Source organism: Varanus komodoensis, unplaced genomic scaffold (assembly GCF_004798865.1).
Source record: "Varanus komodoensis strain SLA01 unplaced genomic scaffold, ASM479886v1 scaffold43, whole genome shotgun sequence".
Lineage (NCBI taxonomy): Eukaryota > Metazoa > Chordata > Lepidosauria > Squamata > Varanidae > Varanus > Varanus komodoensis.
The window spans coordinates 4,106,179-4,131,647 of NW_025335985.1; the positions used below are offsets into that span (position 1 = coordinate 4,106,179).

The 25,469-nt window shown below is 39.9% G+C and overlaps 1 protein-coding gene across 2 annotated transcripts in view; it reads left to right on the forward strand.

Moving 5' to 3' along the window:
* The window catches only part of SLC44A1 (solute carrier family 44 member 1), a 95,661-nt gene extending 76,867 nt beyond the window's left edge, over positions 1 to 18,794 (forward strand). Inside the window, exons 13-16 of one of the 2 annotated variants that reach the window (XM_044443952.1) lie at positions 632 to 769; positions 8,671 to 8,907; positions 10,290 to 10,370; positions 14,203 to 18,794. In XM_044443952.1, coding sequence (XP_044299887.1) covers positions 632 to 769; positions 8,671 to 8,907; positions 10,290 to 10,370; positions 14,203 to 14,226 — 480 coding nt within the window. In that variant the 3' untranslated portion in view covers positions 14,227 to 18,794. Of the gene's footprint in view, positions 1 to 631; positions 770 to 8,670; positions 8,908 to 10,289; positions 11,394 to 14,202 lie in introns of those variants that run through there. The other variant, XM_044443951.1, reaches the window with a different exon arrangement.
* Positions 18,795 to 25,469: the final 6,675 nt, after the last annotated feature.

Sequence of the window (25,469 nt, forward strand, 5' to 3'; positions counted from 1 at the left end):
CCCTCCCTTCCCCTTTCCTTTGGTTCTGTTAGCCCAGAATGCACCAAATGGAAAAAATAAGTTAAATAAATTTAAACTTGAATTCTCAAAGTTGTGCCGCAGCCACAACAATAAACCCCAGGTCCCCTCTTTAAGATGAGCGTGCATGCATTTCAGCATGCTGTGTTCTGTTTGTGAGTTCTGTGCTGCCAGATCCCAAACTAAAAGAGAAATTGAGGTTTGGAAATTTGGTACATTTTCCTCTTTTCTGGCATGTTTACAATTCACTCTGAATAGTGTGTTGGTTTTGACAAAGAATTGTCAGGAAAACTGAGGAAAGCTTTTCCAATATACATGGTTTTCTAGAGTGTTATTTCTTAGAGTTCTATGAGGCCAGTCCAGAAAGACAGGTGAGGGATAATTCAGGGACGAATCTGACACACTGTGTCATAGGCTGAGTATGAAGGTCCTATATTTCTAGACTTTCCTCCCAGCTTATTTATCAGCTTTCTATAAAATGGTGCTGCTTTCTGTGCTAGTGACTAAATGACTATGTTTATGAAAATAAAGGCCTGTGGAAGTCTTAGATTTATTGGTGTGGGATTGAATGGAAGAGAGTGTGAACAGTGAAGAGATGCCTTTCTTTCCGTAGAATGCGTACACAGCCACTGCTATCAACAGCACCAACTTCTGCACCTCAGCTAAGGACGCCTTTGTGATACTAGTGGAGAATGCTTTGAGAGTGGCTGCCATAAACACAGTGGGAGACTTCATGCTCTTTCTGGGAAAGGTAGGATGGAGCCCAAGAATGTTGTATACTACCCTTTAGTATGAATTTTGTTTTGATTTGTTTTGTTTTGTTTTACTACCCTACAGGTAGTAAAATATACCCCAGCATATTTTGCAGTTTGAAAAAAGAAGCACTTCCCTGTGACAAGACTAGTGGGTTGTTCTTTTATTAGAATGATTTTCATCTGAACTTTTCACTTGCCAAGCAGCACACAAGATGGCTAACTACAGTCAAAGACCAATAAGTCATCAATAATGGAACAGTTAGAATAATTAAAAAGCAAAAAGCAGCATAACAGATAATTTAAATATCTGCCTCTGCTTAAAATGCCAAGGTTACCTCAGCCTTAACAAAAGAGTCTTCAGCTAGCAGCAGATGCTAAAAAAGAGGAAACCAAGGTATGGAGAGGGTTTTTAGGATGCAAGCTGGTTGAAAGGACAGGAAAGGCCCATGCACAGCTAACATTGAGAAGCTAACATTGGGAGGTCATTTCCTAGCATCTACCCAAGTCAAGTTACAGAAAAAGTACTCCCTACCAGATCTTAAAGAATGGGTAGGCTTTATTTATTATTTTATTCATTTCAAATAGTTCCAGGTGGTTTTTCAGCCCAAAATCCCTCTCAAGGCAACTTAGTAACCAACACTCAAAATTGTCTCTGGAAGCATACTGCATCTAAGGCGAATAGTTCTAAACTGATCAGATTTCTGTGAGTACCCTCTCTGCTGCATTATGAACCAATTTTAGTTCCCAAAGACTCTTCAAAGGCAGCCTTATATAAAGCTCATCATAGGAGTCCAGTTATGATGTACTCAAGGCATGTATTCTGTATAAATTATGTATCACCTATACAAATTATGGAATTTCAGCAAATGTATATAATTTTTATTCTTTTTATTCTTTTATTCTATTCTGGGGATTAACACCCCCCCCCACGCCAGCAAATTTGCATTATTTATTTTGGTTCTGCTAGTCATGGAAAAAAAAGCTAAGCCCGCTAAGTCTTGGGCCCAGTCACTGGAAACATTATTCATTCATCCACTGTCTGGGAAGTTTTAACTGAAAGCTAGGCTTCCTGAGAAGATGACTTCTTCATCAAATACTTTACACAGAAATGAAATAATGTATTCAGCCGTCTTTGCCCCTTTACTCCTTACATTCCCCTTTGAAGATAGCAAGGTGGGTGAGTCTGATCATTTTAGTGAATGGAATGGAAAATTAGTTATGAACATGCAATGTAAGAAGTTGCCCATGCTGATAAGTGAAAAGAATCTGTAATTTTATATTTATGATTATTGTTTATTCCTAGAGACCTGCCCTAATCGTATGCTCGATTTCTAAAGTCCCAGATGGTTCTTTTTTTATCTTAATGGTGGCTACTAGTTAATCAGTGGTCAAACCATGCTTTTCTACATTTTTCAGAGTACATTAACTTTCAGTAAAAATGTTCTACACACTAATTTTCACAAACATATACATCTAAAGTCATCTCACAGCTTTGGGATCTTAGTTACAAATTCCTTTCCTTCAGCTTATTGTGTATTAATTCACATTGCAGCTAACTGAACTTCCGAGTGGAGACTTTGTAATCCCACAAATAAACAAATCAATAAGTCACAGTAGGAGTGAGCGAATAATTAGATATAATGGCCTTAAGGGGATTGGAGTGTTCAGTGAGGTTGGCTAGGAATGGATTTGACATGTACCATGAAGGTCTCCCTTGGTGGCAGGAGCTGGTCACGTTTTTCAGATGGCTGGAAATAACACAATGATAATAACAGCTGAAACTAGCACCACAGAATACTCTTTTAATATCAGTTGAACATTGCTGCCCCTACCAAGCCAGTTTCAGTTTAAAGCAGAATGCAAGGATCCATTTTCTAAAACATCTTTCATTGAAAGCAGGATTCACACTTGAAAATGCATTGAAAATCCATTTTTCATGAAACAGTTTTTTTGGGATGGATATAACTGAAAGAAATAGTGAAATGGCTTTCATTACTTTTCTAAAATAAATATTAAGGATACTTAGAAGGTATACAAAAGGTGACTCACAGAATAAAATTAAAGCTTTCTTTTACAAACAGGAGAAGATGAGTTGGGGCATCTTCCTGTCTGCATCTGTAAAATGATTTAGAGGGTGATCTTATGGTCTCTGAGAGGTCATCCAGGGTCCATCAGATATTACACAGTCCTGCATCTGAGGTTACAGATGCTCCTACAACCTCAGGAGGGGGACTCTGAGATCAAACCCCTCCGCTCTTTCACCCTCACTGCAGTGCTTGTGTCCTAGAGTCACAAAAGCAATTTTGAGGAGGAAGTAAAGGGTCTTTCTAGTGGTCCAGAAAGGGCAGAGAGAGGAGGGTCCAGGATTCACAGAATTCTTTGGCTTCAGCTGCAGCCTCACAACTCCTCTAGACAGGCTCACAGGCCCATGTATAAATGGATACAAGGACAGAGAGGGGACTATAACCTCCCTTGCTGCAGTGCCCCAGTACGTCAAAGAATACATGGAGGCTTCCATGTAGCAGCCAATAGGATTGTGACCTTGGAGTATAGTTACCTTGAGATATTTGCCCACCTCCTAAAACACATACAAAATAAGGATCAGGAGGCACTAGCTAAAGTTGCTTTGGGAGCCATCAGCATTCATTCATTCATTCATTCATTCATTCATAACATTTCTATGCCACCCAATTGTGCCACACCACCTCTGGGTGGCTCACAACCACATGATAAAAACATAATAAAAACCACAACGCATTAAAAACAACAATAAAATACAGCAAAAATACAAAACAAAGGTTTTATGACAATTCCTTATTATTTTTTTTAAAAAGGAAGGTCTTCACCTGGCACTGAAAAGAAAGTAAGGAAGGCGCCAAGCTAATCTTCTTGGGGAGAGCATTCCAGATATGGGGAACAGCTGCAGAAAAGGCCCTCCTAGCGATCATCCCTCAGTGTTGCAGGGAACAGTAGCAAAAAGTGCACAATCTGTTTTCAGTTTGAATAAACAACCCTGTTCATAGGTTTTTAGTGTGATGCCCCAACCTAGATACTCTGGATTAAATATTTATAGGTTAAATAACCCAGAGTTAATGTATGGCTTGTTAAAAATATGCTCACAACTTCCACTTGTTTGGAAAAACAAAAAAAAATCTATGTATATTTTGTATACATTTTATTAAATGTATGGGAAAGTATTTCATGCCCATTTTAGAAAAGCAAGAGAACATAAAAAGGAATTTCAGTATTTCCTCAGTTTCAAATTCCTGGTAATGATCCATGTATCTATGAAATCTTTACCATAACCCTTAATGCCAGCATTATCATAGTGCCTAAAAATTTGCAAAGGGGCTGAATTGTTCCATCTCAGAAAGGACTTTCTAGAGAAATGAAAGGCTCCCAAGAATTAGAGCTTAGTCATCTTTGCTCAGAAGCACTTATTTTGCTCAAACCAACAGTTTTAAGAATTGAAAATTGCTGCTTTTTGTTTGGGAGGGCACTTCTATTTTCTGTAAACACATACACAATTGCACTTTAAAAGCCGCCAACTGGGAGATGGCTCATGATTAGCACTAATACATAGGAAAAAAATCATTCTTAGGAATCAGAATTGGAATGGAATACATAATTAAATCTGGGTCTTTGCATCGATGCTTGTCTGCTCTCTTCTTCAAACCTTCTGTATAGGCAATTAACTAAGTCCTTCATTCTGTTGTCCAATTGTGCTAGTAGCCAGGGAACATTTATTGATAGCCAAGCTAAATCTGTTTGTCCCCCTATAACTTGAAACCATGTACCTCCTGACATGTCCTCAGTGCCAAGTTTTACTCCTCTAAGTTCCAAGAGGCAGTGTAGTGTGGTGGTGAGAGTATTGGACTGGGACTTGAGAGATCCAGCTTATACTCCCTATTCAGTCATGAAGTTCACTGGGTGACTTTGGGACAGCACTGTCTCTCTGCCTAAGCCAGCTCACTGAGCTGTTGTGAAGATAAAATGGAGGCTGTGAAAGATCATCAAGATCATCTTGAGTTCCTTCCAAAAGGAAGAAAAGGAGATTAGAAATAAATAAATGAGCCTTTTCGACCTGGAGACCCGCTGTGTTGTTTGATGACAATGGAAGTTGTAGGCCAATAAGTTTGGAGGGTACCAGCTACAGAAAGGCTGTGCTAATACAAACTTTGTCCCAGTCCCTCGAAAACTGCTGGGGAAAGCAACAAGTGTGGGTTCTCCTCAGACAATGCAGATGATTTAACACTCTCTTCACACACTGCATTTTTAAAGGAGAACTGGGACTGAATATTATTATTATTATTATTATTATTATTATTATTATTATTATTATTATTATAACATTTCTATGCCGCCCCTTGCTGAAACCTCGGGGCGGCTTCTGAAATGCTCAGTGACACACCCACAATTTTTCATGCAGTGTGTAAATATAAGAGAATAGGGGAAAGAAACTGTCTGATAGAACTAAAAGACCAGGAGACTTATAAATAACTAAGTAGGAACATTTGATCTTTTTTATCACATTTTATTTATTATATGTTGCCTCATAAGTTTAAAGCCATCAGCACATGTACAACAATGTAAAAGGATAAAAACTTAAACAAAACAAGAGAATTAAAACAGTAACAAATTTTGAAAGGCCTAATCAAAAAGATGCGCCTTTGCACCCAAGAAACTGGGGCCAAATCACTGTTCTTGAAGGAAGACTTTCCATAGCTTTGGAGGAACATTGGAAAAAGTCCTTTTATGGATTCCCAGCATTGGACCTCTGCAGGTAATGGTGCCCCAAAAGAGCCTCTCCTGCATTTCTTAATAGATAAGAGACTTACAGTCCTTTATACCATTTGTATAAGAGAGCTTTGGCTATTTATGTAATAAATATTATCATAGGTACCTAGGTCCTGACACTTGGAATTGTGCCCAGAAAGCCTCTGGTGACCAGTGCAGGTCTTTCAGGACAGCAGTAATATGGTTCCAATGATACATGGCTTAGCTTCCTTACTTTGCACTGGTTGAAGCTTCTGGACTCTCAAGGGACAGCCCCATGTAGAAAATAATGTAATAACTTAAACATAATGTAACAAAGGCATGGATCACTGATGCCAAGCAGACCAATTCAGGAAGGCTCGTGGCTGGTCTAATTGTTAAGCATAATCATGCAAATGCACTTTTTCCAACTGCTGCTCCCTAGATCCAGGGATGGTGTAGAATCATGGAAGCACTCCCAAACTACAGATCAGATCCTTCAAGGGGAGTGTAATACCTTCTAGAAGCAGTTGAATCTTAAACTTTCTCCTGACAAATCCTCTACCTTGTCTGAGTTCAACTTCAGTTTGTTCAACCTCATTCAGCCCATTATTGAACTCAGGAAATGTTTGAGGATTTCAGCTGTTTACTTGCTTTTAGGTGGTTATACCTGCACTGCCTCCAAGGCTGGAAACAAGGGATAGTCAGTTCTACTTGTAGGCACTGAAAATTGAACAAATTATATAAATATTAGATGAAAATGGAGTAGGGTTGTGTGAGGAATCTGTTTGCGGGTGGGAATCCATTGGATTTCCTGGGCTCTGCCCCAGGGCTCTGGACCATTTTGCAGCAGCCCTGAGCCTGAGTTTCCTGGCAAGTGCTCCCAGTGTTCATAGAGCACTTGCCAGTAGTTGCTTACATGCACTATACAAGCAAAATTCCTCTTCCGTGTGTGGTACATCGGCTTCACTAGTTGCCGATGAAGGCTGTTCGCCAGGAATGGCAGCTAGCATGCTTGCTCGCAACAGCCCTCTTCTGTATTGGAGCATTGCCATTGCTGGCTGCACTGGATGCTGAAGAAGTTGGTCATTGGGTATGATGCTTGGCATACTCATAGCACCTGCCTTCCACGTCTAGCAGCCGCTCTGGGCAGCTGCACCTGACAGGGAAGGTTGCCACTATGTACCACCAGGGGACTGAAAGCATTTGTAGACTTCATCTTGACTCAGCTTGATTTGCAAGACTGGGCCGAGCACAGGAGGAAGTCTGCGGATTCTGAAAAGGTTCATCCCAACTCTAAAATGAAGTTGAACAGGTACTAAAAGGAGGTTAAGGAATCTGTGGAGAAGCTGAAAATGTTTTTCAGCTGCCTTCACGGCAGAAGATAGAGGAGAGATACCTGTGCCTGAACAGATATTTTCAGGAAGGAAGTCTGAGGAACTGAGCAAATAGTGGTGGCAAAAGATGAAGTTCTCAGTCTTATTCAGAAACGGAAAGTTCATAAATCACCCAGCTCAGAGGGTATTCATCCTAGTGTTATTAAATGGCTCAAATATGAAATTGCTGCTCTTCTAACAAAATTATGTCATGTGTCCCTAAACAGCCTCTGTACCAGAGGACTGGAGAATGGCCAGTGTAATACCAGTTTTCTAACAGGGATCCTGGGTAGGTTAGGAAACCTAAGGCAAATTAATTAACATCCATACCAAGTCAATTGTTTGAAAGCATTATTAAATGGAAAATTAGTAAACACATAGAAGGACAAGCACTGATGAATAAAGAATCAGCATGACCTCTGCAAAAGTAAGTCCTGACTCGGTAACCTTTTGAGTTAATTGTGAATGTCAGTAAACATGTGGACAGGAGCAATCTGGTCGACAGTGTTTACCTGAACCTCCAAAAGGCTTTTGAGAAAGTTCCTTACTAAAGGTTCTTGAGCAAACTTAGCAGTCATGGAATAAAGCGGGGGAGGAGGCTCTTATGAATTAGTTGCTAGTTAAAGAACAAAAATCAGAGTAGGAGTAAATGATAAGTTCTCCCAAGAGAGTGATGTCAACACTGGGGTCCTCCAGGGATATGTATTAAGCCCAGTGCTTTTCAGCCTATTCATAAATGAACTGGAATGAGGAGCAAGCAATGAAGTGGCCAAGCTTGTTGATGATATCAAATTATATAGGGTGTGTAAAGTGGAGAAAATGGGACTGTGCAGAGCTTCAAAAGGACAATGGACATCAAAATGGCATATGTGGATCAAAGTAAGCAAAATTTTATGGCTTCAAGTATTTTCAAGTGAAAATGTCAACACAATGTGTTGTTGCTGTGAAAAAGGCAAACTCCATGTTTGGCACAATTAGGAAAGGAATTGAAAATAAACTGCTAGTATTGTACACTGCTGTATAAATCTGTGGGTGACCACACGAGGAATGCTGCATACTGTTCTGGTCACCAAATCTAAAAAAGGCTATTGTAATGTTGGAAAAAGTACAGAAAGGGGCATCTAAAGAGTCTGAACCAACTCCCCTAAGAGGAAAGGTCATCTAGAATTGTTTAGCTTAAATAAAAGATAGGTATGGGAAGACATGGCAAATGTACAAAATTATGCATGGTATAGAGAAAATGGCTAGAGAAACATTTTTCTTCATCTCATAACACTAGAACCCAAAAGATCATCTCATGAAGTCGATTGGTAGGCGATTAAGGACAGATACTTCTTAACCCAGGGCATAGTTAAAGTATGGAATTTGCTTCCATAAGAAGTACTACTGGCTCTAAAGGAAGATTGAACATTAATGGAGGAGAAGGCTATCAGTGGCTGCTAGTCTTAATAGCTCAGTGCTGTTTCAAATACCAGAGGCCATGTGCCTGTGTGCCTCAGTTGCTGGGGAACATGGGAGGGAGGTTGCCATTGCACTCCTTTCCTGTGTGTGGGTACTCCCGGGGAGCTGGCTAGCCACTCTGAACAGAATGCTGGACTAGAAGGAATCTTGCTCTGTTCCTGCATGGCTCTTACCTTCTTAGAGCAAATCAGCTTCAAAGTTTTCCATTCTTGAATTAATACGTGGCAGCATTTAGCAGTTTCTGGTCAATAGTTGTAAGGTGGCCTGAATCAATCAATCCTGCATTTGTGCTCTCTGCTCTCTAGGTCCTAATAGTGTGCAGCACAGGCTTGGCAGGAATCATGCTGCTAAACTACCAGCAGGATTATACCGTGTGGGTGCTGCCGCTCATCATTGTTTGCCTGTTTGCATTTTTGGTTGCCCACTGCTTCCTGTCCATTTACGAAATGGTAGTGGATGTCCTTTTCTTATGTTTTGCCATTGACAACAAGTACAATGATGGCAGCCCTGGGAAGGAATTCTACATGGATAAAGTTCTTATGGTAAGTGCCTCTTAATTTTCTGTACCTCTGTGAACTCTAAGCATGGGGAACCACAAGGTAGAGCAACATTAATGCTGCGGATGTTCCATTTAGTCACTCTTCGGATATGCATGATAGCTTGCTGTTTGGGGTAGGGGTGGGAGACATATTTTCTTCCTTATAGCCAGCAGGTACAAATATGTTTGCAAAACTTAAAATTAAATCTCAACTCTTTTTGCTTTATGTAGGGTGGAAATGTATTATCAGTGTGTGGTTTTGCAGACAGTTCCACACTGCACCAGCTGACACTATAGAAGAAGCATGTTCCTTTTCAGATTACATTTTAAAATGTAAACTGAAATGTGATATTGCCTCTTCAGCATAAAGTGTAAAGTCAAAGAACCTTTGACTTTGAGTTTTGTCCTCTATTTCATTGTGGTTTCAAAGTCTCTCTGAATTGGCATTAGGGATGATTGTTGGCCTCCCAACCATAGTTCATGAATCATTGCTTCAGAGGATCTGGTTTCAGTTCTATCTTGCAAGATAAATGCAAACCATTTTTCAATGGTTTGAATGTAGTGGCAAACCATGGCTTTACATGAACGAGGAAGGAGCTGATTGGGAACCAGTGTAGCATGCTGGTTAGAATATTGAATTGGGAGGAAAGGACAACCAGGTTCAAATCTCCACTTAGCAGTGAGGCCCCTGTGTGGTCTTGGGCAAGTCGCTGTTCACTTAATTTATCTCACAGGGTTTTCATGAAGAGAACAGTAGGAAGAACCTTTGTATTCTGTCTGGAGTTTCTTAGAGGAGGAGTGGGATTGTTTAGTCGCTAAGTCATGTCCAACCTTTCACAACCCCATGGACAACATTCTCCAGGCCCTTCTGTCCTCCACCATCCCTCGGAGTCAAGAGTGGGATAACTCAGCTTAAAATCAATAACTAAGCAGAGCATGTAAGAGAAACCGTGATATTACAGGCAGTGCTTCTTTCTACAGTATCACCAGACCATGGTTTTGTATTACATGTGACTCAACCCATTAGCTTTTAAACTTTATAAGAATCCTGCAGAACAGATGGGGTGGAGGGTTAGCAGCAATATTCTCCCAAGGCAAGCAAAGGCGGAGACTGCAGTGTGTACTTGCCCAGGCAAACCAGGCCAGCACGTGGAGGAGGCCACAAGAGTGGCAAGTGGATTGGGAAGTAGCTCCATTGCACAGATGATGGGTATGTTTCTTCCCTTGCCAGAGAGATAGTATCTTGTGAGATGGGGTGGAGCAGCTGGTACTTCTTCAGAAACTTTGCAGACAAAAGCCAAGGATGAAGACCTCTTGTGCCACTACTGTGCTCCTGTGTAGAGTGCCTGCGGTATGATGGAGAACCTTTTCCTAACTGTCTTTCAGGAATTTGTGGAGAACAGCAGAAAAGCAATGAAAGAAGCTGGCAGGGGAGGGGGACCAGAAGGCAGGGAGCTCAAACCAATGGTAGGTCCAAGGCAAGAGGTGGCTGCTGTCTTCCAAGAGTTTCACTTGTACTTCCTCTCCCTTTCTATTTTCACTGACTGTGCTTCTTCAGGAGAAGTCTTTGTCATTTGTGTCACTCAGGATGTTCTGCTTTTTCTGTTTGTGAGCTTGCCTATCACCTGGATGGCAGAGTTTTTGTCACAGCTGAGACCATCTCCCATAAAAGTAAGCTGAAAGGAACTGTATCTTCATACTTCTGCTATGTTTCTGTAACCATCCAGGGCAACTGAATTCTCTCAGTAGGGATGTTACTAGTCTTACAATGTCCTAGAGGCTACATATGTGTAGGGGGAAAAGTCCTTGCCTTGAAGAACTTAAAACATCAGTCATAGTGTATGTCCTTTCTGTGTTATCTTTTCTGTTTCTGAGCTGTATCAAACTTGTCCATGGACTTGACATAATATTTACTGTCTTGATGCTGGAAAGTGCCTATACAGAGTAGCTAATTGGTTTCTGGAAGACTGAATAGCTTGACCTCTCACCCTTCGCGTGATGACTACGAGTTTTTTCCAGCACATTACTAACTTCCACTCTACATGGCTACCTCTATGTACCTGATATATCAAATAGAAGAATTCCAAGGGGATTAAAAATGACTCTAGTTACTTCACTTCCATTTATTTCCGTCAGTATAAACCAGTGCCTTTTGCCCGATGTTGAGTCTTATTTACTGATTTTTAAGCTTTCACACTCTGCCACCCCTCATCTTCAACGAAATGGATACAGTTACTCCTTTCAACCTGCTGAAGGAACATTTCACCCAACTCTGCTTGTTACCTCTTCCTCCCACCCTTCTTCTCCTCTTTGTCATTCCTCCATTTGTGTTTCAATTTTCTTGGACTTTCTTGGTTTCAGACACTTGGACTTTCTTGGTTTCAGACACTTCTTGGTTTTATTTCAAAATGCAATATTTTTTTTTAAATAAAACAAATTCTTGGAGACAAGAAGAGTCCAGGAATCAGTAAAAGAAAACACGGTGATACCAGATGTGTGCATGTTGTTTTTTTCTCTCCAGTTGTAACACTTAGGATTAGTTCATATGATGGTACACTGGAGCAAATTTTTGCAGTCACATAAATTGACCTAGCATAAGCAACATATAGAGATAAGCTAATAGTTCACAAAGTTAGCTGCTGTAGCTTTCATAACATTCCCTGGTGAGGAAATGAAACCAGGCAGTGACTTTGTGAGACGTGTCAGCCTCATTCTAAAGAACAGGTAAGGTTGCAAAGAACAGGACAAATACAGGATGTTTTCCAACAGGAAGATTGTCCCTTTATCGTTTAATAATTTTGAATGTTTCTGTGGTGGTAGTACAAGTAGAAACAATTTTAAATAGCATAGGAGATATTCACATCCATAGCTTGTTGATGGTGGCACGATGTGATGAGTTGCTTGTGCAGATAAACCACTGGATATGAGTTTTTAATTTCTTTTTTCACAAGTGTTCAATTTTACCAGTGTGGCACTTTTTTGGTGATTACCCCCTCCCCTTAACTAATGATTCTCATTTTAAACTAGCCACAGCTCTCTGTAATGGCAAAATGCAAACTATGGCTTTGTATCACTAACCGTAATTTAAACTAACCACAGTTTCCTGAAATTGGACATAACAAGATACTGCAGTTAGTTAAAAAAGATAAGTGGAGGCTCCTGATCATTTCATCATAGCTACACAAGCGGAGGAAAAGCTCCAAAGTGCATCAAGAGTTCATGCATGCTTATTCACTATTATGCTAAATTACAGTTTACTGTTACATGTGAACCAGCCCATTGGGTATTCTCCTTTAATCTTCATTTAATAAAACGATATTAGAATAAAATATACTTGAAGATTAAATTAATATATTAGATCAGATGATTTTTTTCTGCCATGGTAAAACACGAGGTGGGTGGTGTGAAAATCAGCCTAAGAAATATCACACCAAACCTCTGAGGAACTGATTTAGTTTGAGATGTACACCTGTCATTGTATATATCCATCTGTTATCACTCAACGTTGTTGGCATTTACCCCACAATGATTAAAATCATTGAGTTGTATAAGCAGTTGTGTACCAGCCAGGAAGATTTTGGAGAGCACATTGACAGCTATAGCTATACAGTTTTGCAGGCCCTTGTGCTGTATTAATATGTTGTTGACTCTTGTTGACTACCCTTGTTGACTCAGGGCAGCTTCTCCACTACTGACTTGTAAAGAAGGTTACTAACCCTTCTTTAGGCGCCACATAAAAATACAAGTGACCAAATGAAAGTGCTATACATGTAAACCAGTATACAAATTTCATCATCTGCACTGCTATGACAAGCAACAGGGAGCCCCATCTCACATCTTTATGAAATTAGGAATCTGAGCAGACGGAGGACAGGGACAAATATTACCACTCGCCTATAGATTATGGCTCACCTGCTTTCAGTGTGGTTGCATGCCTACAGCAGCAAGTGTTGCTTAATAGTAGAATTTAGAACTGAACCAGAACATTCTTTTCAAACACTGCTAACTCATCTGTGAGGCTTAGTGGATGGCCCAGCTGGTCTCATGGGGTTCTAAGGCTAAGATGGGGTTGACATCATGTAAGCCACCTTCAACTCCTTGAAGTAAAGGTGAAGCATACAACGATTACCACTTCATAAATTGTTTGTTTGTCCATACAGTGTTGTCCTTCAGGAAATGTGAGAGTCCAATGCCTTTGAAAAATGGTTTATTTTGCTCATTCTGTACAAACACTGATACAACTGTCCAAATGCACAGGCACTAAAGAAATTGATTTCTACATTTTTCTCAAACATAGTAGTAAACTGTTTTAATGGTATCATTCCAAAATACCATAAAATCAGAAAGTTGTCAGCTAAGTGAGTTTTCCTATTTGTAGCCCACCACACTGATTAAGAGTAGAAATGTAAAACTTGGAACAAGATCCAAAGAACTCTGCAACTAGTACCCTGCCCACCCCAAGTGATCTTTGTTTCTTCAGCAGCAGCCTCCATCTGCTTGAAGGCTTTGGCAAAGGGGTTTTCCAGAGCAATTTGAGAGCTAGCACAAGAGTCTTAAAAGTTTTAAAATCTCCACTGGCCATGTCTCAAATAATACTCCTGATCTTGGACTTTAACGTGGCATTGTTGGAATAGAAGTACATATATGAATGCTGTAATTTGAAAATTGGTTTTCCTGTTTTGATAAGAAGCTTTTCAGAATTATTTTAGCATTTTATTATTAAAATACAACAGAGGATGAAATAAACATACATAATAATTACATGGTACATTATAGCTTAATATTATAACCAAATAAAGAAATTGGCCAGGATATAGACTGCTTCAGAGTGGAATGCTGCCCATGCAACTTTTCTGCTGGGAAAAGGGGAGGGAAAGCTGGTCTGCAGGGTGAATTCTGCAGGAGGAAAGGAGACCTGACAAATTGTTTCTTACTCCCTGCTCCCCATCAGTGGACCCTCTGCTGGATTTCAGTCTCTCCATTTGTGTAATTCATTTGTGGAAGGGTATGTTTGGATCCAACCCATTGTAGAGTTTTCAAAGGGCAATTTATCCTTAAAACATGTCATTGCCAAGACATAGACATACATATTTTTTTTAGGATATTCTGTGTTCCCAAAACCCATGCATTTTTCCATGCATTATCAAATTTAAGTACTGCCTCACTTTTGCCCAAACTATCTTTGAGTGCAATGTCTTTACAAATTATTCTGTACTTGTAAAGTTGATTTTCAGTCTATATAAATATCTGTTTCTTTTTGACCTTTTCCTAACTTTACTTATGACTTCTTGTTTTCTAGGCCTCTGGAGCAAGTTCATCTTGAAACTAGTCAGCCATTATGGAAACCATTGACATTCCAAAACAATATTTATCTTATCTATCTAGCTCTCTCTATATATCTATATATATTATTTAAAAAGCAGCCAAAATCAGAGAAAAGGAACAGGGATTTAATACTTTTTTAATGATTATTTTTGTGAAACATGTACTTTTCATACGGGTGGCTTTTACAAGCAACTTTTCTCATTGTTCCATTTAAAAATCTAATCATTGTGGTTCATGACAATGTTATGATTGTAATCTGATTGAGATATTTCATAATTTGGAGGAGAATTCCATAATACCTAAAAAAAATCATGCAAGATTGCAGATTTGGAATAACGTAAGTGGGTCAACTACTTTCCCCTCACGGTTATTTTTAATGAGCATAACTCTTAAAACTCAATAGATAATGACTGTTCTGGGGGAACAAATCCTTCATAGATTTTTTTGTTTTTAGAACTGGAATGAATAATACATTAATCATCTTGGATTTTGCTTGCTCTTTTGCAATGGGATGCTAATAAGATCCAGTAAGTTCAGCATATCCAGTTTTCTCTCATTAACACATTAGACCATTTATATCTAACACGTTTAAAAAAAACCTAACCAACTCCTCAGGTATTTAAATATTGAGATGGCCCCTAAATCTGTGAAGGACAAATTAAAGGCATATGAGGGAGGATGAGTTTTATATGCAACTTTCGTCCTGTGTTGTTTTGTTTTCCCCCTTAAGTTTAATATTGTCCTTTGTACACTGTCATTTCTTTGAACTACGCAAACTCTTTAAGTAAGCAGTTGAATAATAGGTATCTAAAGCTTAGCCTTAGATATGTTCCATCATCCATGCCTACATGGAAGATGCTAGGAGTACAGAGAGAAACCATACAACTATACAAAACAAATTAAGTACTGTAACTCATTTGTGCTTTTCTTTACTGTTGACATTATTTCTTGATTATGCTTTCATAATATGTTTGGTAAGTAGTGGAGTACAGTGGGCAAGAGCAGATAAACATCTTTTTAAAATGTCGCTGCCTTAGTATCTAACATAGTTCTTAGGGTAGTCTCTGCACATTCATTTTAATGTATCTGTGAGTCACATGAATACTTCAGAAACTTTGGGAAAGCAATATGTTTGTTCTTTCTTACCATCCCACAACTCTGGATGAAGAGAGGATCAGTCTTCTCAGTTACTCCAACAGCAAAAGATTTTTATTGATGGCGCAGCCTGCATACTAAAATGTGCCAGCTGCCTACAAAAGTAGGGGGATGGAGACATGTGAAGCCATGTGGAAGGAACTCTTCCTCCTCCTCCTCTTTTTCCCTGTGCTGAAACTGCTTTACCCCAGCAGTTTTTCTCCTAATCTTAGACCTCATCGGGAGAAAAGGGCTGGTAGAAAACACACAGGTGGAAGAATGGTCCGGTGACCTTTACTGCCCACCCATGCTGCACTTTAAATCCCCCCACAATCCCTCCACTTCTTGGGCACAGCCCCCATTCCAATACACAGACCAATTTCCAGTATAATGGAAACACATGGCAATTTCTCTTGTATCTCTTCACTCAAAGACTTGATAGTCATATTAAGCAAAGATTCGGGAAAGCGTTTCTTTCTGTGTTGGTTTTCTGGACAGCTTTTTTTTCTACGATGGTTGAACACAGTATCATTGCAGAAGAGCCAATGGTCTATCCAGTCCCAGACTATATTCATACAGTGGCCAACCAGTTGCTTCTGGGAAGCCCACAAGTAGGATATGCAGAAGCACCCTTTGACCTGTGTTCCCTCAGCAAGTGACATACAGAGCCATATTGTCACCTCTAGTGGAGGTAATATAGGCAGCTTGACTTACAGAGACTGATGGCCTCCTCCTTCATGAATTTGGCAAATGCCCTTTTAAGCCATCCGAGTTGGTGGACCATCACTACATCTTGTGGTAGTGAATTCCATAGTTTATGCACTATTTGAAGAAGTGTGTTGGTTTCCTGTTAGTGCAAATATGTAGAGACATCTGATGCTTCATAGAGACTTCAACAATTGATCTGTAATTGATATCTTCATTTGTATGGATCATGTAGACTGATTTTTGAAATGTTTCTATGAATGGATTATCTTGGTGATGGAAAGATTTTATGCCCCAGTTTTCTCAGGAGACCTCCTTTTAATTCCTCTACTCCACAGTGGAGTCAGGTGAGACTATTTTGTCCGCAAGCTTTTAATGTTGAGGTGTGTTTCTTACCATACCCGATTTGCTTTTAAAGCTTGATTCAGTACCACTCATTCATCGCAAGGCCAAATCTTACTCTAAACCAGCTCATGTAGTGAGGCTCAAGTTCTATTTAACAGTGCAAGATGAAATGAAAATGCTGCCTCTTCCCTTTATGTAACTTTCATTACATGGCAACAGCAGATGATTTAATAAGAATGCTCCTGGAATATATGGGGTGCAGGGAGATGGAGTTGCACATGTGAACGCCTACTCCAGTGTACACCAAAAATAACTGCACAGAGAAAGCCTGCATGTCAAGTAGAAGATTGGGCTAGAATCTTTCTCCCTGGCATCTAGTTTTCTGTGTGCTGAGTGTTCTTTTTATAAGAACCCATTTAACCATGCTGTCCTCTACCCTGCAGTCTGATGTGGTATGGTTCTGAAACAGGTTTGGCTATCTCATATGCTTTTAGTATAACCAGGCCATAGAAATTGGCAGAAATAGGGATGTTGGGAAAATCTGCAATAAATTCCAGTGGGTTTGGATTTCTATGAATCCTACCCATGGATTTAGCAGCAGACCAACATTTCCCAAGATTCGCAGACCTTTTTTTAAACTTTCTGTAATTATACATACATTTATCCATAAAAAGTACCAAAAATAAAAAAAGATTAAAAATGTGCTTTCCTCCTCTAGAATAAAGCATGGAAATGCATATTTGGAGGTGGGGCATTTGCGCATTTTTGGAAGTGCAGACTTGTGCAAATGCGTATGAAGTTTTTTTTTCAAGTCTCATTCCCTCAGCAAGCAGACAATGGCGTAAAATGCACCTGACAATCCACACAACGGAAATAGAACAGAACTAACCAAGTCTGTACATCTCCAGCAAAAGCACCGCTGGTAGACATTGCTTTCCAGAAGACTCCAAAGTTTGACAGGGCTCGATTCCTATTAATATGAATGGTCAGAGGTCTCTTGAAGAACTTTGTTACTGGTTAATAGCTTTCATGTATCAAGTAACAAGAACTTAATCATATTTTGTGTGTTAAATTCCGTTCTTCATTCCTGAAATTTATTACACAGTGAATGCTAATACTCCATTGTTTGGCTTATTGTAATGGTAAACGCTTACAGTGTACTTGCAGAGAATAATTTCATGATCTGTTTATGCTATATATTCCTTTTTGTTACAATTTTTTTAAAAGAACTATTTTTGTTAATGTAAAGTTAAATATTTCAGAGCAGAATTTTTAAACTTAATTGCACTAAATGCAGATGTGGATAAAGAAAGAGAAGTAATGCCTCAATGGTTGGATCACTCCTTAAGAGAAACTTTTTGAAAAAGAGAGCTATTGTTCTAGATAAGCTTAGCTAAATGGTTGCAAGAATGGGTGTAGAAACACCTGATAGAGTTGAATGGCCACCAATGTTTATATAAATGGCTGCTTTGATTCTGTGCTTCCTTTCCAAGGATCAGAAAGTTTTTAAAATGGCTGCTGAAGGAAACATAGCATTCTGTAATTAACTGGTGGTCTTTGCTGTGTAACTAAATGCTTCAGTTTCATTTTTATAAATCATCTGACATCATAACCTTTTCAGACTAACTGCAATAAAATTCAGGACAAAGAAGAAGAATCCTTTCTCTATCAGTCACAGAAACCAATCATGGAAGTACATTTTAAGACTAACAAACTAGATTAACCTCTGTTCCTGCTAACATGTTGTCCCAACCTGCTTCACTTTACTAACCATGAATAATGCCATGAAGTTTTATATGTCTGTTGACAGGAATCAAGTTTTGAATGCATGTGTGTTAGCAGGAACCAAGGCATTAGTCTAGGCTTAAACTAGAGCACTGCTTTAAGTCTCTTTTGATGTATATATTACATATTACTGTAAGGATATTTAGGAGGAGAGTTAAGAGGAGCCTTAATTTGTGGGAGGAAGTGCAATGGCTCTGTCACGGCACTGGACTTTGGACACAGTTTCCTTAAGTCACCAGGGTTTGGCAACAACAGCAAAAGACACCTGGGCTCAGCAGGTTGAAAACCACAGAAGCTGTATTCCTACACAAGCGAATTGGAGGGTCCCTTAGGTGGTTCCTCTGAGGTCATCAGAAATCGTCACTCAAGAAGAGAGGCTTGGATTTGGCTCACCTTTGACATCATCAAAAAAACTGCTTTGCCCAGTTCCACAGGCTTGTGTTCTGTGTTTGCTGGATGCCCTGGGAAGAGAGAAGTTTGGTTTGAACTTGCAACTAGAATTGTAATCAGAAACAAAAATTTTGTATTTTTGTATACCTTGATTGTGCAGCATTTTTATATACAGGTCTTGTTTTACAAATAAATTTGGTTTCTTAACATGGTGTTTAAAATGTTTTATGGGTATTGCTTCCCTCAGGCAGCTGTGATCTTGACGGTTAACTTGTATGTAAATTGCAGTGTACCCAGAAGTGATAAGCACATTTTCACCCATGTGCAGCTGCTTTGCTCATTGAAAGCTGCACTACAGAATAATAGGTACTAACTCAGAACCTATTGAAGGCTTCACTGAACATAGGTGGCACCTGGCAGCTTAGAATTGTATTGCTGTATGAGAATGACCAACATAATATTAGTAATTTAAAGGCAGTGTAGAAGTCCTCAGCTCCTCCAGAAGTCTTCTAGAAGTCCTCAGCTCCTCCAGAAACATTACAAAGAACATTGTTCTGGTGTACTAAATCTACAGTCTTTAATATATCCTAACAACAAGATTAAGCATGTAATCCTGTGCATGTTGAATCAGAAAAAGGTCTTCAATTCTCAGAATGCTGGAAATGGTAAGACTTTTTTTTTTCTAAACATGTACAGGATTGTTCCTTAAAGCACTTAAGAAACCTGACTGCAAGATTTACCTTCTACTAAAATACTTTTATTTTCAAATATCATCACTACATATTTGGAAAATCAGTCCCTGGCCCAGCACTAATCTGTCAAAGTATTATACAGTTTGTCAAGCTTTGAAGGAATCAAATGTGACTGGTACATTAATTTATAATGATTTTTCTTTCATATTATACCAAGAAAACAAAAGTGATCTAGTGGTAAAAACAATTTTCATGTTCATCCTGAAATTAGACTCCCTGGTGTTTCTCCATTTACTTTCTACCATTTCTTTTATACTTAGCAGAATATTAAATATATATTAGATAATCTTTTCTGATCATTCCAATTCAGTTAATTTCATGTTCATTTCCTTCAGTTCCTATTTTTTTCTGAACTACTTAACTAGTGATACCAGTGTTATTTCCTAATTTGTACCTTATTCTTAAACACAATCCCTCTGATATTACCTCCATAAAACTGAACAAATTAGACAGTCTTTAAATTTCCATACTGCTGATCAATTTCAATTTTCTAAACTTTAGGGTAATATTTATTTTAAATTCATTACAAGTATTTAAACATGTAAGTTCTTTTATTTTCATATCAAGGCACCAATGAACAATTTTCAGCAGTATTGTCATGCAGCTTTGCTCAGTTTCATGCGGGGGGAGGGGACATGAGGTATCTTTGATATAGTACAGTTAGTGTATTATTTTTACACATACCACATATTATATCTGAACATTTCAAAAGCCCATTATGGTATATATAATCGTTATTCATGTCTTCAGATCTTATTAATGGTTTCAGCTGCTTGTCTTGACTAGATCTGCTTTAAATATGCTTTCTCTCTGAAGCAAATTACCTTACCATTGTACTAAACTTAAAACATCGGAAAGCTCCATACTGAGTGGCCCCTAGAAAAAAATGCAGTGGTGGCAAACCCCCCCCCTTCCCCTATGAGGAACCCTTTGAGTAAAGTTTCCCATCAACCTGTGAGCGTTTGTCTAGCACCCTCAATTTCCAGGTAGGAGCTCTTCAAAGCCACAGGGAAACTTCAGCATTGCTTTTCTCAGGTTTGCTTTGAATAATGGAACTCCCTTTGGTGGTGAAAGGCTTAAATTCCAACACATGAGATGAAATTGTAGGCCTGTTGCAATCAATTTTTTGCAACTCTTTACAAACTAATATCTGTACCAGTTAGAATGATATAACCCATCCAGGGAGCCGTGTAGCTAATGGGGTGAGTTAAAAATCCAATAACTAAATAATGATTGATTGATTGATTGATTGAAGTACAGAGTGTATAACCTGGCCACTGCTTACTCAGCTATAATGGATACTTTTCAATCCTGTGTGTTGAACTCTTGCTCTCCCTATTTTATAAAAGCAGTCAGGGTGGGTGGAGATTGGCTGGTGGACATGAATACTGGCAATGCCTCTTTATGACAAGGTATGAGTCCATCTTGTCTGGAACAGTGATGATGAAACCTTGGAGAAACAAAAGAAAAATTCTCTCAGAACTTCCCTGTATTGATAATTACAGTGAGTCTTTAATATTCTATTTTCGTACAGGATACTGACACACGTTATAGCATTCTGGTTCCGAGGGCTTCTGGATTTTATTTACATCAGTGGTAGACAACCTGCAAAGGTGGACACTGAGCCCCAATGCACCAAACTCCTTTGAACCCCACAGATGCTGCACGAACAAAAACTAGCAATCCTAGCTGTCTGAGAAAATGCTCTAATTTGTGGCAAGGCAAGGGGAAGTGGGATTGGTGCAGCTCCTTGGCAGGCTTCAAGAAAAGTAACCAGGGATGCATTGATGCTCATGAACCTCCTGTTGCTCACTGCTGATGTAGATCCATTTCGGTCTGGTTTCAGACCAAATTAAAGGCATCATGGCCTGGTTCGTTTTTGTTTTGTTTTTAACACAAGAGGTGTCATTTTAGAACCAGCAAAAGTCAGACCAGAAAGGGCACATCTTCTCCAGAAGAGAGGTTCAGAGAACAAGGTCATCTCTTAGACAGAACCATGACTGTATTTCATGCAAGTGATTTGAAGGCAGTCTTATACACCTAGTATGTTGCAAACAGCCAAACTGTAAGATGCCCCAGAAAGGATTCAACAGATACATGTACAAAGCTTACACATTCATCTAATATATTGTGAATGCATCTGTATCTAGCTAGAGTGTTCCACCTCTAAGTGGTCTCTCTGATGCAGTGTTCCCTTCTCCTAAATAAAGTGGTGTTGTACCTGAAAGTGTCTCCAAGTAACTGAAGGCCACAACAAGGGGAAGGGAATGCTTAGGATGCCTTGGTGGACAATCTAGCTTGAGAAAGGGATAGTGAAAGCATGTCCCTATTGGTTCTGCTAGATTTCTCAATGGGCTTCAGTACCTTTGGCTCAATCCTTGGAGGGCCTATTTCAAAAGGTGCTGCTGGGGGGATTCCAGTTTGATGCCATGTTCATGGGTCTGCGGTTTCCCCACACTTTAACATACTGCTGAAAATACTAGGAGAGATTTTGTCCCTTTGTGGTTTGGCATTGCCAGTAAATTGATGACACCTAACTTGCTTTTCCAATTAGATTCAGGGCTCCAGCCCTAGTGGGCTCTCCCTTAATCTCACTTCTGCTCAGTCTGCTATTTGGCCACTTCTGCAAACACCATCCTCTGTTAGCCCATGTTGAAGTAAGCATGGGAGAGCCCCCGCACCCCACCCCCAGCCAGATTTCTCCATTCCTCCTGGGAAAGTCATCAGTAAAATCTGGAAAGGACGGTAAGTTACAGTTTTTCTCCTCTAATGCCAATTAAATTCAATGAACTGGCTGTTTTAGGCTGCAAGCAAAAGCCAGTGAGGAACAACAAGAAATCTGCCTGGCTTGCTCTCAATGAATAAAGATGGCAAAATCACATTAAAACCTTTGTCAGGAAAAGCCCTATGTCTGCAAGTAGGCTGATGTCTGAGGGGTTTTTTTCCCTATTACCTTGAAACTTGCCTAAATATTTAATACTTAAGAGAAAGCATTACATAATATTTCTTTTAATATCTAATCTTAAGAGAAAAATAAAGCCTGTCTTTCAACTTGTTTCTTTTACTTCTCAGAGCCACAGATCAAGATTCCTCAAAACGGTCCTGGAAAAAAAATTATGAGCATTTCAGCAGCAGCATTTCAAAACAGCCAACCGCTGGAGGATGTCAGAAGGAGCTAAGTCAATTTCTGGGGAGGTAACCACCAAACCATCTTCAGTCTCACGAGTGAAATATTCATGAATGCATGAAACCAGAAAACTCTGTATGCATCATTAAAACAACAAAATCCATGATGCAAATGGAAAATCCTTTATTAGGATTCACACATGGTTCGTTCCCTAATGCCATTCCACACACATTCAGCACCCAGAGCATATTCAGGGCCACTACTAAACTCCAGGATCATCCAGCAGGGCCCAAAATTCCCCCGGCACAACAACATACTTGTCTTCTCTAGTATTGATTGCTGACAAATATACATGTTGGGTTTGTGGATTGTGCCTTTCCTTCACACAACCAGCAACGGAGAGGTGGTGGTGGGGAATAAATTACATGTGTGGGCAGTTGCCTTCCCCTACTGTCTCCTTCTGGCATACCCTGGGGGCAAATGGACATTTTGCCACACCAGGATGTACGTACGTACGTATATACGTACAGAAAGGCCCAAAAATCATAGCACAGGTCCTTAAATATTTGCTTGCTTGTTGCATTTGTATGCTGCACTCCATTGCCCTGATGTTCTCTTGGTAGCTTACTTTAGATTACATTACATTGAAAATAAGAACAAAACAAATCAATTCAACAGCAATGATAAATCAATAAAAATTAAGCAATAAAAATAATCAGGACCAGCATTCATATAATAATAAAAACACATTAAAATGACAAAAGTGTCTGGTGAATAAAATTAGCATCAATAAAGCTGTAAAAAAATAACCATGGTAAAATCAAATCCACTTACTCACCAAAGTAATGGGAATGGTTTTCATTTCCAAAGCATGGCCCCAGGGCTCGCCCAAACACTGGAGCAACCTTGTCTGCTCCTGAGGTGCCAACAAGCCAAAGGCCCTGCCTTAGCATTGCAGATATATGGCTTGAGGAGACGACAGCTGCCCACACCTGGCAGCAGAGAGAGAGAGAGAGAGATGAGGAACTCTAGTCTGAGGCCTCCTGAATGGCAGGCCACAGATCTTCTTGACTACACTGAAAGGCTAGACCAAGCTTCCCAACTGGATTTCCCATCCAGGCACTTTGGACTACAACTCCCATTAACCCTAGCCACCAGTCAGTCATTATGACACTTGTGCTTCTGAACACCTGCAGGGCAGCAGTTTAGGGAAGGCTGGTAGAGATGCCATGGTCGAGGGGAGGAAGTAAGCTTTCCTTTCCTGGTTAAGGAAAAGGTATTGAATGCATGTCTCCACAAAATCTCCATCCTGAGAATCTCATGAAGAAGGTTGCTGGGCTCCGCCAGGGCTGGGAGTTTCAAGGTTGCTGGAACAGCCCCTATACAGGTTCAGAAGGAAAAGGACCCTACAGTTTAGGATTTAGGAAGCAATCCTTTGTATGCTCAGATAGAAAAAGGTCCTATAACTCCAGCTGGGGCATGCTGGGAGTTCTAGGACCTTTATCTGTCCAAACCTGCTGAGGATTGCACCTTTTATAGACTCCAACAGAGTTTGCTTTCTCAACTGACTGTTCAGATTTATTTAAACCACAGCTTTCTCTGTGTGGCTCCTCTCTCCTCACACCAGAAGCAGCAAGTGTTGCTCTTAACAATTTCCTGGTTCTTCCCCTGAGGCACAACTTCTTCAATCTGTACGTAGTGGCTCTTTCATATCAGGGAATGATAGCATCTGAGCCCTAGGAAGAGATGCCTCTGCTCGCTCAGCAGCCACCCTAAGCGTGGTAAGAGATGACACTGCTGCCATATCCCTTGGAGCCGCGGCAGCCATCTTTGGTCTTCATAAACAGTTATCCAGGCCGTTCATCTCTACTGAGCCCCTGAAAGGTTCATATTCCTGCACACTCTGCCATTCGAAAGGGTGAGATGCCTCTCCTAATTAGTTACTGCTAGTAATTAGCTGGTATTTTAGCCTTACTCCCTTTGCCTTCAGGCCTATCTCTTTTGCCTTTGAACCTGCTCACCCGAAAGAAGGCTTTATATATTCTGCAATTACTTTTAGAAGTGGTGCAAAGGTGTTAAAACCTATTTTTCAGACGGCTGTGGCTCTTCATCTGTTGAAAATATTTATGCTGCAAGCAGGCTGAGACAATTCCTCTAGAAACAAGGCTGTTAAACATTAATATGCAGGGAGCATGCAGTACAGTATTTGCAGATTGGCGATTGTTTACAGCAATTGCATTTTTGGGAGGTAAAAGCTGGCAATCTAGCTGATGTGGTGACAACTCCTACCTAAGTGTGTAATGAAAGCAAATATCCCATTGTAGAGCCCTTTCTCCCCCTGCAAGTGCTATATATACGGTGATTAAAATCTGTGCTGGTTTAAGTCTAGGTGAGAGAGGGTTAACTGTGGAAGCCCCAGTGCAACCAGTTGAATGCGGCTAATATGCACCCGCCTTAGGGCAAGTCTGACAAGCCTTATGCGCCATGGTGTTTTTAAATCTGCAGAGCTTAATGTCATATCATTTCCTTGGTCCGGTAATCACAGTGTCTGGTGATGCTAAAAACCTAGGAGAATTACAAAGATTCCAGCTAAATTGCTCGATTAGCCAATCACTGTCTTGCAAGTGGGCATGAAATAAATAGCTTTTAGTGGGAGATGGCAATTATTGCCATAAAATTGAAGCTGCAAAGGAAGGTGGGGGTGCAACAAGATACGTGCTTCTGCTCTGAAGAGGCTTCTCAGGCAGTGCTGAAATAGTCAACCTAACTGGATGGAAGGACAATGTCATAGAGCATTTAGAGAACGTGACAGACCAGTCAAGAAGCTAAACAAGAACTTCGTATCTCTTACAAAAACAGGGCAGGAATAGGAAACTCCGGGGGCCCTCCCAGACACAACCAAGTCCAGTGCCACCTAGTGGCAATACTACATAATGACAACTTAGTGTCTATTCACACTGTTGTTTCTATTTTGTGCAGGATTAAAAAAATATATTTCTAGAG